The sequence below is a fragment of the Bombus bifarius genome, unplaced genomic scaffold (genome assembly GCF_011952205.1).
Source record: "Bombus bifarius isolate JDL3187 unplaced genomic scaffold, Bbif_JDL3187 scf7180000009243, whole genome shotgun sequence".
NCBI classification, from domain to species: Eukaryota; Metazoa; Arthropoda; class Insecta; order Hymenoptera; family Apidae; genus Bombus; species Bombus bifarius.
Genome location: NW_022884989.1, coordinates 2,831,151 through 2,848,920, shown reverse-complemented (window position 1 = coordinate 2,848,920; position 17,770 = coordinate 2,831,151). Strand labels below are relative to the sequence as shown.

General features: G+C 38.5%; 1 protein-coding gene across 5 annotated transcripts in view; it reads right to left on the bottom strand.

The window, feature by feature from the left end:
• The window catches only part of LOC117214741 (protein unc-13 homolog B-like), a 371,198-nt gene that overhangs the window by 273,961 nt on the left and 79,467 nt on the right, over positions 1-17,770 (bottom strand). For 3 of the 5 annotated variants that reach the window (XM_033461044.1, XM_033461045.1, XM_033461047.1), the window contains 10 exons: positions 17,373-17,492; positions 15,272-15,441; positions 14,435-14,625; positions 13,951-13,983; positions 12,997-13,115; positions 12,661-12,847; positions 12,271-12,468; positions 10,061-12,178; positions 9,854-9,957; positions 9,543-9,745 (listed from right to left, as the gene is read on the bottom strand). In XM_033461044.1, the coding sequence (XP_033316935.1) occupies positions 9,543-9,745; positions 9,854-9,957; positions 10,061-12,178; positions 12,271-12,468; positions 12,661-12,847; positions 12,997-13,115; positions 13,951-13,983; positions 14,435-14,625; positions 15,272-15,441; positions 17,373-17,492 (3,443 nt within the window). The remainder of the gene's footprint in view (positions 1-9,542; positions 9,746-9,853; positions 9,958-10,060; positions 12,179-12,270; positions 12,469-12,660; positions 12,848-12,996; positions 13,116-13,950; positions 13,984-14,434; positions 14,626-15,271; positions 15,442-17,372; positions 17,493-17,770) is intronic. The other 2 variants (XM_033461046.1, XM_033461049.1) reach the window with 1 other exon arrangement.

Below are 17,770 nucleotides of genomic sequence, written 5' to 3'. Positions count from 1 at the left end.
TTTTTCGAGATATTTAGAGTTTAATTTTTACGTTATTACTAGCGCGACACAGTTGTAAACTTAATATACTAAAGCCAATTACGAGTTCGTAAGAAGGTTTCTGAGCTTTTAAACAAAATTTAACAGAAAGTTTTGTTGGATATCATCGATTTTGGTGAATACGTTCGGGACCAGAAATTCAAGACTCTAGATTCTTCGTCCTAAGGGCGCGATATTAATTAACAAGTTGAATAACTAATAAATATTTATGTCGTATAATGGAGATTCAAATAGAATTATAGTTACAGCTTGTTTCTGATCCGTGTTTAGTCAATGAGAAGTTAGTAAACAGAGGTCGAGGTGAGCGTAATCTTGTGATAGGCAATGCTCAAGTCTAATTAACGTCGTTGATCCAGAGAAATTAATCTCATACAGTTCACTTGAAACTTCGCTTCAGCTTACAATTTGATGGTAACAATTAGGTTGAGTTAAACTGTACCTCGAACGATTCTTAATTATCGTATTACGCGATTATTTCAGTCAAAAGCACAATATTACATCGTCGAGGTCTCCTTGTACAATAATTTATCGATTAATAAATTCCTTTTTCACGATTTTCTGTCAAATAAACCAATCAAATATCTTGCAATTTGTAACATTTCATTTTGCTTTATTATCGAGCTTATTGCTCTAGAGTGCCAGGGAATTTATTAATACTAATAACTCGTGACGTATCAAATTTCACCAATAATAGTTCGACTGTGCGAGAGAGTTCTGACATCCAATATCGAAATAATTTTGCCTTTGGTAAAAAAAAATATGTCTGCTTTTTGTCGACAGTGCCTGATCAAATTAGTCAATTTGTTCGCGGCTCTTCGACTCTTTGAGCAAATAATGCAAAATATTACAGAAAAAAATCGCCATATTTCAACGTCAAATTCGTTCTTTGATCGGCGTGCATTTCCGCGCTACAAGGAGCTTCGTTCATTAACTTTGTACCATCGCGTGTACACTGTACACTGTATTTTTTCATAAAACGAACGCTCATTGGAACGAGTAACCGAAAAAGTTCTCTTGGCGCACAGGAACGACCGGGGAATCGCGAGAGAAAAGTTAGAAGCTAAAACGTGGCTTGTGTTCCGCGAGTGACACGTGGAAGAGGAAAAATTACCAGAAGCTACGTGACCGTACAAAACTATGCAAATTGACAAGAGATTGTCATTGTCGAGCAGTGGTTCAAGTGTCGAGGATTTTCCCCGAGGATTTCTGGTCGCCTACTCAAAAATTCCAGGGAGATCGCAGATATCTTCTACGACTATGAAACGATCTTCTCACTCTTCATCTTCTTCTATAGGCTGCGATGTAGCGTCAAAAACATTCCAAATTCTGGATTAAACTTTCATTCATTTAACTTGCGTTGAAGCAATTTCTACAGAACAGTGAAAAAGAAATCTTGAATTGAAAGTTATTCTGATGACGAGTGGATTATTTTTTCCACGACGAGTGGATTAACTTTCGAATGTATTTCGATGTTTAAAAATACAGAAAAAAATGTGAAATTAAAAATTTTGGCAGGTTTAAAAAAATGTTAAAAAAAAATAAACTTTAAGGTGCTATAACAATTATTTAAATAAACATTCTTTCTGCCTTTGTTTAGTTCACTCAGAAGAAAAATATATAATAATTTAATCCTTTTTTGGTTTTTTTGTTTCAGTCAAGAATTACGAGGTGGATCTTTCCCGCCGATTGAAGACTGTAGCGACAAGACGCCCATGAAATAGGCTTAGAAATTTGTTATAGTTTTCTTTTTTGCTTAAAAAAAATTTTTTTTGTATTCGTTAAATATATAAAAAACCGTACCTCAAAATTCAATAACTTCATTTCTTCCTTTCCCTTCTAAAAAAAATCACAAAAAAAACACTGTTTTGGAACATTCTAATTCAGGACACCTCCTTAACAGTTCCTGGAATTTATAAGTTTTTAAAAAGACATGCTCAAAGATAATCCCTTACTAATTCGATGTCTAAATTTTCGTGGATTAGCATCCATTACGACGATGGAAACGTTTCATGCTGTTACTCTCATCTTGAAGATTCAAGAAATTCGTTGTCATAGAATTTAATACGTATTACTTTAATTATATGCATAAAATATGAACACGAGGGCGCAGGCGATGTTTGTTCAATTTTAGTACATTGTTAAATCTTCAGAGATTACATTCGTTGATTTTAATTCAGACAATTTCCACCAATTTGTCCGAAATTCCTACGATTGTCGATTTTTTTCTGCTATATGAACTTAGAATATTCGAAGAAATGGAAGACTTTTCCTAGAAAGAAGGTTCCGATCGAACCTCGTAAATCATCAAACTCGTGTTTATAAATTAGGAATATAGCATTGTTTGGAAGAAATCTCCTGTTATTTACTTTCTTATAATCTTGGTCTGATAATTTGCACATCTGTATAGACAATTGTATCGTGTAAAATGTCAATACGTTGAAAGTTATATCCAGAAGTATTTGCACTGTCAAGTGTTTGAAAGTGGAAGCACATGCAGAACGTTGGAAAGTATTTGCATACGGAAAGTGTGTACGTATCTAAAACATGTTTCGAGATGGCGGTTGCCACGGAAGGAAGAGGAAATTTCAGAGAAATCTCAAAACGTAGTAGGAAAGCGGAATATGAAGAAGAAGAACATTTCGAAGGGAATACGATCGTTCTTTCGTATAAATAACATTACGCAACTATTTATCAACCAAATCTTTGATTCTGAATCGTTTATTTGACAAAAATCCTCGATAAATGCATGCTTCGTTTTAGAATCAAGTTCTATTCGTCGAACAGTCTTAATGAGTTGGATCTATTCAAACGATAGAGATTCTTGAAAATCTTGTTGATTAACGTAGAGATAAAAGAGTGAAGTAAATGGCAAAAATATTTTCATTCGCATGTAAACATTTGTTTAATTAAGCTTTGACGAAGCTTGTAAACAGAATAAATTACTTGTAAGTAAACGAACATTTTTTTCTCATATTACGACAATTTTTATGAATTTATGAATTTCAAACAAAAAGCAACATAACGTTGCGTTAATGTACTCATAACCGCTAAAATGATTTTACAAAATGGAAGAAAAGTATATGACATAAATTCTAAATGCGATAAAGCATGACAAATATTTTTTAATATCTCAATATATATATATATATATATATATATCCTACTATCCACTTTTACAATAGAACTTACCGAAGAAACAAAATGATGTATTCAAAGAGTTCCTACAGTTAAATCCCGGGATAATCTCCAAGCACGAGAAGCTACAAAGTGCTTTGCACACAAACAGCAGAAATAAGTTTGCTGCTTTACGGAGACAAGTACATTTTAAATAACTTTGAACATTCCAACATCTTATTAACCCTTCCATGCTGTACCGACACTCTACATTTACGAATGGTATGAATTAACATATGTCGAATAAAGCAGACTTCTACTTTCAGTGCATTGCATATTTTTTACAAAATTCTTCGAAAAAAATGTTTTTCTATTAACGATCGGCAGAAAATAATTTTTCTTACGGGGTTAAAAAGCGTGGAATTCTAAAAGATTTAAAAAACGTTTAAAAAAGAAAAAAATGATACAGTCAGCAAAAAGCTTGTAAAGTTAATCTTCGGATAATCTCCAGGCTCCAGAAGCTGTAAAATATTTTCTACATCTATTGCATATGAAAAGATAAAATTCTAAAGTCGCAAGAACGAATATGTTCTTGGCTAATTCCTTCGACTAAAACGGCAAAGTACAAACTTTTCTCGTCGGATGAAAGGATTTATCCAAAAAAAACGGCAATAACGATGAGCGTTGTGAAGAGAATGCAGGCCACCTGCCAATACAGCAATCTACGGAAGAGAGTGAGAAAGACGGATGTACCATGAATGTTTCAGTCCCTGTAAGTGTCTCTCGCCACGACTGCAGAAGCTGTTTCAAATTTAACAACGCGTCTCTAGTTTTAGCTTCTCTATCATACACGGTCGATAACATCGCTTCTTAGCGTACACGTGAACACGATCTCGTTGAATGTATGAATGCGACGACGTAACAATGGGAAGAAATAAAAGAAGAAGGTATACTACGCAAAGGTGATCACGCAAGACGTGATAAGTATCCTAATTTTCTGATTTTTCCATGTTATTTACTATGTATAAGTAAAAAGACGAACGACCTATTCAATGCAAACATATGAAACTTTCGCCAACAGGTGACCAATTCACCAAGTTCTATGAAAATAACTAACAGTATACTGTTATGCCAAATAAAAAGCATGACATTTATGTTTTTTTCCCTACGATGCTCTAAACGATCTATAAACAGTGTTAAAAATCGTGAAACAACAACTCTGGATACATAAAAATTCCTCTATTCTTCTGCTAAGCTTAGTCTAACAAAAAGTATATTCTCTTTCTAGAAACATTATGTACTGGGTTGTCCGAAAAGTGTCTTTCACTCGCAAACATATTTTTTACAACAGTGCACCTTCATAGAAACGTGAAACCAAGTCTGTGAAATGTTTATCTCAACAGAATAAAATGGATCGTACGTAATTCGACAAAATAATATAAAAAACCTGCGTCTATTGTTTCCTCATAAAACGAAAGAAACTTTTCGGACAACCTACTATCACGCTTGATTACATTTAAATTACAATTGTCTTTCTCAAAATAAGTCTATCCAGCAGCTGATACTCTGGCATCGCCACATTATCAACCGCAAGAAGTCCGGCATCTTGCAAACCACTCTCAGACGTTTTCAAGCGAAGCTTAGAGCAATTAAAACTTCAATCATATTCTCGGTCTCTGAATATTTGCCTTAACTTACGAGATCTCGCTTCAGGCTTCTAGGACTGAAGACCATGATGCGTCTGTGTTTCTTGATGAGTTTGCTGAGCCTCTGCGTTCTTTGAGCACAAGTTAGAGGTTTGTCGGATACATGGAAATCATCCTGCATTTCGTCCTCGAGGTCCTCCATGCTCTTTTCCATCGGCGGACTGTGTCTCGGGGTCACCGTGCTCAGCGGCACCACTTTTGCGATCAAACTTTCGCTTCTAACGCTCCACGTGGACGCGCCATACCTTTTCATGTTCATCAGATCGCCTATGCTATCTCTCACGTACAAATTTCCCAGTTGGAGGTTCGCTCTTGACAAAGCTGGCGAATGTGGAAGGGACTCGGAGCATTTCTCCGTCGATCTAATCACATCTGGTAGCACCGGTTTACACTGCAGCTTGTCCAAGTCCGACAAAGAAGATCCACGGCGAATTCTCGACTTTAATAATTGATTCTTCTTGGCTATTTGTTCTTTCTCGCGATGCACGCTCTTTGAAGACAAGGAGGACTTCATCGCGAATAAACCTGCTTTCAGAGGGAATAGCAGAGCCCATTCGGTGGACTTTTCACGAGCCTCCATTTTGATTTACTTTTTCTTCCTATTTGTATATCGAACAGTTTCGACGATTCAACGATCGATTCAACGATGATATAAAAAAAATTGTAAAACGGACAACAATATTATTTTCGTCGATTATAAAAAAGTTTCCAAAAAATGTACCAAACGTTGGTAGAAAAAAAAGAGTAGCGAAATTCGTTGGTGCGCAATTTCTACGATATTTGCAGATCCTGTTCACAGAGCCGTGACGTGTAGTTACACGCAGGATATCATTATCCACGCGATATACCGGCGCGGCATCCGGCGTGCCGCTTAAGCCCTTCCGGTCAGACCATTATCAAGCTTCGGAAGTTGGAATTTGTAGAACGCCGTTCTGCATTCCAGCCACGATTGTTCGATAATTTTCCAACGAGTTTCGTCTTCCAGTATACAACAAGCTCCGCGAAACACTTTCGTAATGCAACATTACCATCGAACAAGACCGCAAACACAGTTCATTGTATCGAAAAATTCTCTCGAGAAGATCCTTTTACCCCGTTAAATACACTACACGACCATCGATCACGTAAATTTCACTGATTATCCTTTGCGAAACGGGACGTCTTTGTTCGTCGAAATCGACGAAACACGAGGAACGAAGGACCAGAGAATAAAGAACATCCTGTTTCTCGCAGCAGCCCGATCAGACTCTGTGACGGATCGTACGGGAATTAAGGCAAAGGAGGTGGTCAGCCCCTGACGGACCTCTTGGTGATATTTTCACTTAAGTTAACACGACCCCCTGTGTAGATGTTCCCTTTGCGGGAGCTATCGGCGATACTTCCGTCTAATAAAAGCCTAATAACGATCGATAGTGTCGCTGCTTCGGCTTTCACTCTTTTCTTCGTCCTCGATGTGGATTCTTCCGTGCGTTTTTCAAAATACGCTACTCAAAGTACGCTGATAGAAAATATACTTTCCTGCCTCGTTGGTAGATGGTTTCACGTTGTCATCTAATACGCTACTGAAGGATACCAAGTTCGTTCGCGATGACAAGTGGCAACGATGATAACGAAATAGCGGGAGACGAGACCTTGGCGGTGAAGGTGATACCACTAACTCTAGGCTGCCAACTCGATATACGGGCTTCCGATTGCGGTTAGGCCGACTGGCCTACATAGATTGCGGCCCTACGAGGTCCTATCGCGGTAAAAGAAACGAGTCTCTGCAGGGAAGATGGCAGGAACGTGCCTAGCATGCGTTCGAATGCAGATTCGTACAGTTTCTTTTCACAAGGTTCATACAGCTATGTCTTGACCGTTTCTTTTTACTTGCTTCTTTTTTTTTTAGAAACGTTTGCGATTATTTTACCGATAAGCAGTGACTGCTGGATACAATTATCGGATAAAGCGAATCATACAACTGGAGAAATTATTTTAATGTGTTATCTTCTGTCAATTTCATAGTAACATCATAGTAACGCGACTCGGACGAGAGTAATTGAAAAGTGAGTCAGTTCTTAATATCAACTGATAAAATATCTTATAAAATATTCACTTGTTATATGTACGAGACCTTTCAAACGTCGATGTTGCTAATGTTAATACGAATACAATTTATTTAACAATCCATCGCCACGTATCTGTAATAAAGAAATCTTTAAAATTGAAAAATTCTGACGAAATTCGAACAGGTCTTAAAGAAATTGTACGAGAACATTGTGACCTACGAATACGTAAAAAATGGAGTAATATCGCGAAGATCTAGTCGGTCTGGGAACCACCTTAGTGGTTCGGACAGGATGAAGTATAAAAGTAACGGTCACTGATGTCTACAGTGAGCTTTTGTAAATCGCTTTAGTACTATCACAATTAACAAAAAGACTCGTCCGGCTTAAAGCTTCCCAGATAAACGGTTCTCCTTGTTGTTTCTTTTATAGTAGAAAAATCAAGAGACAAAGTGGCCATGCGTTTAGCTTTCGCGAGATAAGCCGACAAATTTCACCGCAAAGAAGCTCTTAATTCGTTAAGCTGCAAGGGATAAGATTTTAAGAATTTAGCGAAATGTAACCACTCGAGGAAAAAACGATACGTAAATGTTGACACAGATAGCTCGATTTAATTCTTTTATCCGCGCTATTTTAAATCGCGTTTGGGCGTACGGGGATAATTTCAGAGCTCGGTTACCATTTTCATGACAGAAATATGACAGATTAAAATAAACTGATTATTCTGCAAATATTTTTATATGATTGCTGTAGATGTTTCATACAGACGTCAGAAACCAAAGTATTACTAAAAAATAAGATAGAAGCACAGAGTACGTAGCGTTCAGTTTCAAAATTCTTTAAAATTCTATCCAATCGAAAACATGATAAACAATTATTAAAAGTTAGAAATCTTGTAGAAATGTTTTATCTCATAAATAAATCATTTGCTATTTCTCTGGACTTTGCTTTCTAGGTTCCTCTAAACCACTTTGTATCGTTTCTACATCAAACCGATACATTCCTCTCGTCTAATCACAAATTACGGTCTAAATAGAGCAATTAAATCTCCGAACGTGATATAGGCTACAATAGCAATAATAGTAAGAATAATAACATGACGTAAATATAGAGAGCTTCGCGATCGATTTGCAGAAAATGTAAATGATATTCGCAAAGTGTAATATGATGCTTGAATGCTGGCTGGCTCCGGTGAAAATTTTCGCAGCCGGACCATGCGAGCAAACAATCGGCTTCGTCTCAGCATGCGTTACCACGAGGAATTTACATTTTCCATCGTGGAGGCGAATTTCTCCGTGGTATATATACATATATCGACTGCGATGGCTCCCAGGAGCGCGTCAGGTGCGTACTTAGGGTGCCACGATTGGGTGACAAGGTTGCGTTAATGGAAGTTTCGTGTCGCAGCTAGTTAACCGTTAACCCATCTCTTGTCCCCTCGATGAGCGACGTATTTTTAAGGCAGCGAGAAGGCCGATAAACGTACCCTTTACTCCGGCAGGGATTCCTTTCCACGCAATGGGATTCGATTCACGAGCTCTTTTCTCTTTTTTTTTTTCTCTCACTTTTCTCCCTCGTTTATTCGTTCCGAGAGATTCGCATTGAGAATAATCGCATTGAATTCGCTATTGTAACTTGTCTCTTATTCAGGATAGTTACGCCTCTTCCGTGTGTGTCTATGTATGTGTGGGTATTTGCGCCAACATAATCTCGTATTTCTTCCCGAAGGTTCCCGATAAAACACTAATGAACATTCATTGTTCGTTTACAACGACTGACACCGATAATAGCGCGACTGTTATTTCTGCCGTGATATCACGACGTATTATTCGTAATTTATGCATCGGTGCGCCTTTGCTTTCTGGGACGTGTGTAATATTCGGTGACTAATGCTTGTTCGTGGTTCATGAAGTGCTTTTTTACACTTTCGTACGATGAAATTAAGCAAGTTTTAATTTAATTTATACTGATACAATTATTTATATTTATATAAGTTTTTAAGTCGTTAAAATTATTTATAGTGGTTAAATTAAGGGTTTCGTTAGTTTCTAACGCTTCGATATCAGATAGCATATCACTCGTCGATTCAAATTCATCTACGTACGTATAACTTGTGCTATCTCGTGAACTACTGATAAGGATCAACGAATTTGTGGCAACCTTCTAACTGACAACGAACAATACGACCTACACGGGTGATAAAGTACAGAACCCATTGATGCGATCTCGAGATCGATAAACGTACGTGACGAATCGATACAAGATAATAATTGACAAGGCTATTGTTGCAACAGCGAAGGACTAGTAAGAAAAATGCGGGTTGCCGGCATGAAGCGCTACATTTTTCGGAAGGTCGCCGTTTAGGTCATTGGCTAGCGCCTCGGTCTGACGGAAAGTCATTTTCATTTTGTTTAAGATCTGTATATCTATTTCTGTAGCAACTTCACTATTTCAGCATAGTGGATATCTAGGACTGTTTGCCAATCTATACTATTATCTATACGGTATCTTATAAAAGTCCTCTTTCATTGAAAATTCCATACTTTTTAATATTATTTAGTAGTCTAGAATTAATAAAACACTTCTCTATATAACAGTATTCGTTTTGAATACCTAAATCAAAATATGATTTACTTACCCGCAGCTGCATTACTATTTGGTTATACGCCCAATGCCACCGTTGCCTTGATGTCATCTCCGGTCGTTCTTTCAATTGTGTAGGCACTGAAGCAGCTCCAACCATCTCGAGGAGTTCCTTATCTGGTGGTGGCTCGGGTGGACTCCTCGGTGGAGTATCCATTTGAACACTTTCTTCTAAGGATGCTTGTTTTGTTATGCTTCCTGTAAATAAAGAGGCAAGAACATTAATATATAACTTTTATCATACATATATATATTCGCAAATATATTCACAAAAATATAATAAAATACAGAATAAAGAATAATTACCACGTGGACTTTCGGTATGCGACATCGGTGGCGTAGTTTTGTACGCGTCCACCAACGAGTCTTCCCGAGAGTCACGAAGCATTCCGTCATCACCTCGCTCGTACCTTCATAAATAAACATAAATAAACATTCAATATATACATATACGTATTAATATATGTCAATAATTCTATATATTTTTAAACAATTCTAAATCCATTGCATTACCTTTCAAGAGACTCGTCCCTCATCTTATAATCGTCATTCACCGCGCTGCTCAAGCTGACCTCTGGTTCCTCTATAGATTCTTGGTCCTTGAAGTATCCACGCGAATAGCTCTCAGTTCTGGAAACGGGCTGAAGAGCACTGACGTTTTGTTCATAGCTACCTCTCGTTTGGTACGAGTCTGTCCTGGTGAGAGGCGGTTTGAAGGTATCTTGCGTGATCGATGAGAAGGAGTCTTTTCTTGGAGGTTGCGCGTATGAACCTCTTCTGCTGTACGATTCATCGGGGAAGTGGTCGGAGGCGTAAGAATCTCCTCTGTTTAATTTTGGTTTCTGAGAATGCTGGCTGTGCTGGGAAGAATGTTGACTGAGTTGACTTTGATGCGATAGCTGCGAGTCTTTTCTCTGTGGTTCCTTCGGTATGATTTCTGGATATTCCTCGTCTTCGATAACTTCCTCCTGACAGGATTCAGTTCTCGTTAATCGTTTTCCATTAGCTCCTGTGTGAACCATTGCCGTCACCGTCATACTAGTTGGAACGTGGTTGGCTGTTACGTGATTAACCATCGTTGTCGCGGGCTGCGCCGTACTTTGCGGAGATTCGATCAAAGTAGGGCCAACGGAGCTAGAATCAGCAGCTGTTGAATAGTCGCTGCTGATTCCTTTCTTCTGTGGAATGCTACTAATTGAACTCACGGCAGTTTCGATAGACTCCTTTAATTCGTCGTCCTTAGACTCCAAGGAATCTGTATGTTGTTGTACGAGTGGGCTAGGTCCACGTTTCTCGAACTTCTTTCTTCTCTGTACACCAGTCGAAGATATATCCTGACTTTCCTGAGGGGGAACGTAATAGTCTGACTCGCTCGACTGATATCCGTTCGTTCTCGTCTGACCTCTAGGCGTAGTTACCGACAACTCCGGAACTTCGCTCGTTCTTCTTTCCGTGCTGGTAACTGGACTCTCTTTGTAACGTTCCTTGAAGGATTCCTGATAAGAATCAGGATAAGACTCTTCGTATTGATTATAAGGCTCTTCATACTGATTCTGATAGTCATTTTGATACGATCTACTAACGGTTTCCTCTTTGCTATACGGCGTCTGATAGTCAACGTAGTCCTTTTGTGGTCCTGTTGTGGTATAAGTATCGCCGTAATTACTTTGCGACGTAATGGGTACCTGAGTGTACGGATCCTGCTGGTTGTAGGTATCTTCGCTGTAAGTATTTTGGCCATCCTCTTTATATATATCCTGAATGTATGTGTCTTGATCGTAGATTCGTTGACCGTACATTTCCTGATTGTACGTATCAGGATAAGCCCTTTGATAATCAGTCGACGTATTTATATTGTACTCAGAATCGTATTGCTCTTTCGGGTATTGATTGTATTTATTTGTCACGTTATTTTGGTCATATACGCTCGATGTAGAGACGCTGTAACCGTCGTATTGCTCTTTATACGTATCTTCCCAGTAAGGTTTCTTCCTGTCCTGATATTGTACGTTATTCTGATCGTAACCCTTCACCTGATAATTATCATCTATTATCCTATCTCTGCTTGTTTTCCTGTATTGATCGTTTGGTTGGCTAGTGTATTGATCATTTGGCTGACTCACGTTCGGATATATCATATCTTCATACGTATTCCGATAAACTTGGTTATTCTGTTGCGGGTAAGGCTCTTGATACTCGTCCTTATACGAGTTTTGTAAATACTGTTGATCGTACCTATCCTGTGTCTGTGGCTCTTGACACGAACTAGTATACTGGTCATCGACCTGGGGCATGTAACTGGACCCGTATTGAGTTTTGTCAGGCGCGTGCATTTGGACGTAACCTCTTTCCTCGCTATATATACTGTCAATATAGGTATCCTGAGGTAAATTATCATGGCTGCGATAAGCGTAATTGTAGTCCTGGTTGTAGTCAGGCTTGTAGTAGCTCTCCTCGGAAGGAGTTCTAGTCTTTGGCAGTTGCCTGCTCGGTGTGGCAGGTAGAGAGACAAGTTTACGATTGATAACAACATTGCTTGGCTTTGTTGGTGTCGGAGGTAGTTTCTTTCCAGTGCCTTCTGTTCGAGACGGCGGTCGTTGTTGTGGTTGAAGCGGTTTTCGACGACGAGTGCTACGACCATTAAAAACGAACACAAAGGTTCGTATTAAAATACTTATTTTGGTAATATCGATATAATTGAAGAAAAGGAAGCTGACTGATACCTGTGATTGAGTTCCTCCGATTCATAACTGCGTTGTCGGGTAACTATTGGTCTATAATCGGGTCGATGAATACCGATGCTAGATGCAGGCCTCTGTGGAAGCGTTTTTCTATTCCGTTTGTTCTCATAATAGGTGCTAGTTCCTAAATACCATTTCCCTCCGCTATCCCATTGCCTATCTTCGTCGTCTTGACCATACCTGGTGACACATTCAAAATTAAAATAAATTAAAGATTTAACATATATTATCTTCTATATTTAAATACTTCATCTATAAATAAAGCAAACCGATACCTTATTATTTTCCCTAATTCAGTTTCTTTTACATCGCGTTGTGCAAAAATACATCGAGATGGAAAGTCAAATAATAGTACGTAATTACTATACTCACCTTTCATCTTGATAACCGTATCCCGTGGTGCTATCGTAATACTCATTGTACCTAATGTCTGTTTGGCATTCAGGATACGTAGCGCTCATTTTCCCCACTCTTCCATCGCTGCTATATCCGTCGGTATAATATGGATGATCATCGTACAAAGTCATCTGTCTTTCCAAAGACGGTCTTCTATGAGGACCTATTTAGATGCAGAAATAAACCGAGTTAAGATCTCTTTTACTATTGTTAGAGAGACGCGTACGCTATATACGTCAAAACATACATCGAAAGCACTAATGTATCCATTGTTGGCCGAAAACCAACAGAATATGCTGCTTTACGTCTTACCTCTTCGTCTCGAAGTACTCGTTGTGGTACTTGGATAGTACTCTGTGTCGCTATAGATCCTCGTTTCATCGACTCTCGTGCCATGATAGTCGTAACCCTCGCTATGCCAACCATCTTGGCTGAAATCACGGGACGGCGATGAGATAAAACCGTAATAATCAGATAGGAGAGATAAAAGCGGAGATGAAATGACCCGCGTTAAATGATGATGTTTGCTGAAAGCATGATACGCTTGGTTAAAAGGCGTCCCCAACAATTCCCTCGAATATTCGCAGCGTCACTAACTGCGCCATGCAAAACTACCTGTGAACGCTCAGTGCATTCTCTTTAACTTATTAAACATCGAACTATAGTATCTTAATCTACGTAATTTCTTCTTTCGTTTCTTCCAATGCTATCCTGTAAATATTGAAATTCTACGTTCTGTTTAATTCTGTCATAGTTTGCGAGTTCATTTTTATCACGTACAGATACAAACGACGATTTCTAATGAATAAACGCGCGAAATATCTCGTTCGAAGCGTTGTATGCAGAATACCGTGACGCGAAATATTTCATTCGTAAATGCAAAAAGGTTAATATGCGACCAACCGTTACATCGATCTTTTATGTAACAAGTTTAAACGATTTACAATTTCATCGACGGGATAAAATAAAAATTACAGAGTAAATGTCGAATATGAACAGCTACGAACGATCTACGGAGAACTGCGACGAACTAAACGATTGCACAAACGTTTCATCATGTGACGAACTATGTGTGTTTGATTCGTGTGCTACGTTTCTGTAAAAGCTGTTTCGATGGTGTTCCAAGGCACAGGGCTGAACTAACGGTGACACACTAATGAAGGAGATGTTAGATGAAAATGTGTGATCTACGGTTCAAAAATGCGAGTTATACGATAAAAATCGTAGACTTTCTCACGAGACAGAACTGGGGTACTCGTTTCGTACCTGTCCTCGTAATCCCACGTGTGCTTCCGTCGTCTAAATCAGGCAGAAGAAAATAATAAACGTTTTTTTTTCCTCTTCGAATCACGCGATTCACGACCAGAGTCGTGCACATTGTTTCCAGTTAAATTCTAAACATTCATCGGATACGACGAATGTACAAAAATCTATTTCGCTAAAGTTAAATGCTAAACTATTTTTTCACTGCACGAGCTTGTTGTCTGTCATCTTTTAACATCCAGCTATAATTATTCAAGTAAATTTATGTTAATTTTTATTTCAATGCAGTAGCAACGAAATAGAAAGGAAAAGAAGTTGGAGAAAGAGAAAGAAGTAAGTTACTAGTAACTGTATCACGAGTACTGGTCATTGCAAGTCGTTTCAAAGAAGTTTTATTGTAGCAACTGTTATTTCTGGTATAATGCGCGATACTTTTTATCGATTTCGTGTGTATATTGTGTTTTAAGGCTCGGTAAATGTCAAATACCTGTACTCCTTATAGTGTCTTGGTCTACTATTGTAGAAGAGTGGCTCGGAAGATTCTGAAGTGTGCTGAGACTGATACCTTTGCGGTGGACCTTCTTCGGGATATGGTTCGTCATATCGTGGACTGTGACCCGATCCACCATAGCCTCCGTAATTACTCGGAGCTAGTCTTCCTCCGACTGTAGCTGGAATCTGATGGCATGAACAATCGATAAAATACGGTTCCGCGAAGCACGCTTTCTACGAGATACTATAGACGAGATTTAATCTTTCAACGAAACTTAAATGTCACTTCCAATAGAAATATAATATATTTAAGAAATTTATCTTACGTGCTATATTTAACTGATTTAAAAGGAACGAACTACGGTAGGTTTTCGATGTCTGCGAAACAAATTTTATTCGAGTATTACAAATAAATTAACGTAATGTTTATAAACAACGATTAGAGATAGTGCTTCTATCAATAATTTCTTTGTATAAATTGGATGACGATATTCTTAGAATTTTTGTTTCTTAGGCTTCTATATCTTAAATTTACGATATTTCTATATTTTTATTTAACGAATAGTTTATAAAGTAACAATGCTTCAGTCTTTAATCTATTCGCATACTTCCTGCAGCGTTTGATAATTCAAGCATGTTTCTGTAGATCCTTTAAATAAAATTTTGTAAAAATATTATTCTTCAAGAAGTTCGATAGCGATCTAATGTTATACCTTAAAACGACAAAAGAAATCTCGATCGGCGATTAAAGAGCAACGTCTTTGTGATATCGAATGATTTCGAATGTTTATAATTGATAAACAGAAATATCGAAGTATGGTTCTAACGATACCTGATGATCGTCCCTCTCGTAGCTATTTTCTCTGGAGGTCTCGAGGGATCTTTGAGGGGTAGCCAATTGGTTGGCAGCGGTACGAAACTGCGAAGCCGAGCTGTTTGCACCCTGTCCGCCGACTGGATAATTCAGATCTGACGTATAGTCCGAATCCTCTGAGTACCCCGCTGAAAGACAATTCAAATGTAATGTTACCGTGGCACAGTGAAAATCTTTCGTTGCACAATCGTGAGACTCGTGTTGTTCGAAAAGAAAATTTCAAATGCAGAGAGAAACAAGTTCGCTAACTGTCGTGCGATTTAACAATCACTTTTTCTTACAGGCTAATTGAAAACACGTTCGGAAGCGAAAAGATTGCTGTCTTAAATAAAATCAAATGTACAAATTGCGTGTAAATGTGTGTAACAATGCAGAGATAAAGTTGCTGAAAAATATCCTAAGATCCTTCTAATCGTGAATTCTTCCGAGGAAGAAAATATCGGGAACGAACCACGATGAGTTTTCCTTCTGTTTGCTGTCCCCAGGGCAGAGAAGATATTAAACGACGATTACCGGAATATTGTACTGGAGAAAGAAAAAGATAATCGCGAACGATATTCGTTTGTCTTCTGCCTCGTAAAGCGTATAATCCGTCGTTTCGATCGCGTTAATTTTAAATGTGCTTCACCGGGAACGAAATTGGTCGATATTGGACGAATCCGAAAATTGAAACTGTGCAACAGCGGGAAACAGAAACGGTTAATGTCCATGCGATTTGATCGTTGTTATCGAGGTATTTGACGTGTCAGGAGAATCATCAGAATTCTCGTTCAGGGGAAAAAGGAGGTCCACAAACGAAGAGGACGAAACAATTGAAAATGAAGTAAAAGGAATGAAACAGGCGGATCGACGGAGATTCCACTACTTGCATGGAACAGAAAAAGAAAGAATTCATCGTTAAACAAACTTTACCATGCCAAGGGTGTAGCGATCATTGATATAGCGACAAATGATTTTTGAACAGGGGCTGAATTTTTAGGGATAAGTTACCGACGATTCTCGATGGTCGATAACCAACAATGGGAGTGGCATTTTGTAGCGTACTTGCTGATTGAAAATATCCACGTGCATACTCCGTGGATAATGCAATTGCAATTGCATAAAGTACTCTTATGGTCGGTGGTCGCAAATAAAACAAGAAAGAAACGAACATCACGCTGGAATCGATTTTTATGCGAAAAGCTGGCAGCGTACAAAGCTTTTGCTACGCTAATCGGAAGTAGCGTTCGAGCGAATTTTGTCTGGAAGCCATAAACAAAAAAGCTTCTGCGAAAGAACTGTAAAAGATAAAAATCAACATGACGATACGACTATATTCGCTCAAAGCTGCGATTATACTTACAACTAAAATCAACGTAACACGTACTTGTAAATGTGTGAAATTATTATACAATTTTATTTCAATCGAGTTAACATACGCGTTTTATCTGTACGAATTTCATCGTAAATCGACTATATACCGACGTCTTAACAACGATTTAACAAACCCGAAAAAACAACTACTTTTTCCACTGTCCATTTAAACGGAAATCTGTACCATACGTTGGGCTTGTGCACGAATAAGAAGATAACGATAATTACACAGTTTATCCGAGTTTAAGTGCAATTTCACAGATCTTTAACGTTCTCTGTATATTCACTAAACAAATTTACCAATTAACCATATCCTACGATTCTAATAGCCCTACATCCACGGCACGGTGTCAGATATATAGAGAAATAAAGAATCGAATGAAATCGTACGATCGATAAATGCGAAATCATATACGTAAATATTCCATCGTTCGTCCGCCTGCGATCTGCAATTCATCCAAACGGAATGATAACGATGATTTGATCGCGGCCAACGCAAAACGCATCGATAGGGGAAACATTCTACAATTATAATCGATGTTCGTGATATTTAGCGCATTAAAAAGGAAAATGAAATTAGCGCAAGTGATGGCGCACGGGTGAATCGCGTCGAGTGTAGCAATTGATCGGGGACGTTCCTCTCGTGTTAGAGAGAATATTCGAATAAAACAGCAGCCACTTAAACAGTGACTTGGCAAGTACTTACAGTGGCCTATATTGTACAATATCTGTCGTCGTGCCTGTTCGGCTCGTGCTTCCTGGTCCATCATGTTGTTCAGCATTTCCAGCTTCCTCTGCAGATCGGCCGCCTCCGTGTTCTCGGGGTCTTTCGAAAAGATAGACATCGGTGGGGAAATGGTTAATCGCGGCTGTCTCGACTGTCTCTACTGTCTCTAATCTGCATCGATTACGTTTTATAGGTACTCGACAATCTGAGGAAAGACGAGGAGAGGCTGCCTCCTCGATTCGTCATCCCGTTATTATCTTACTATTCTCAGGGTGTGATATGTTATGTTCTCTAACGAGCTTTACAAAATGCATGAAAAATCGGCTATACTCGTTTCTTCGATAATACCCCGCACCGAGCGCGCTAATATGCCGTCG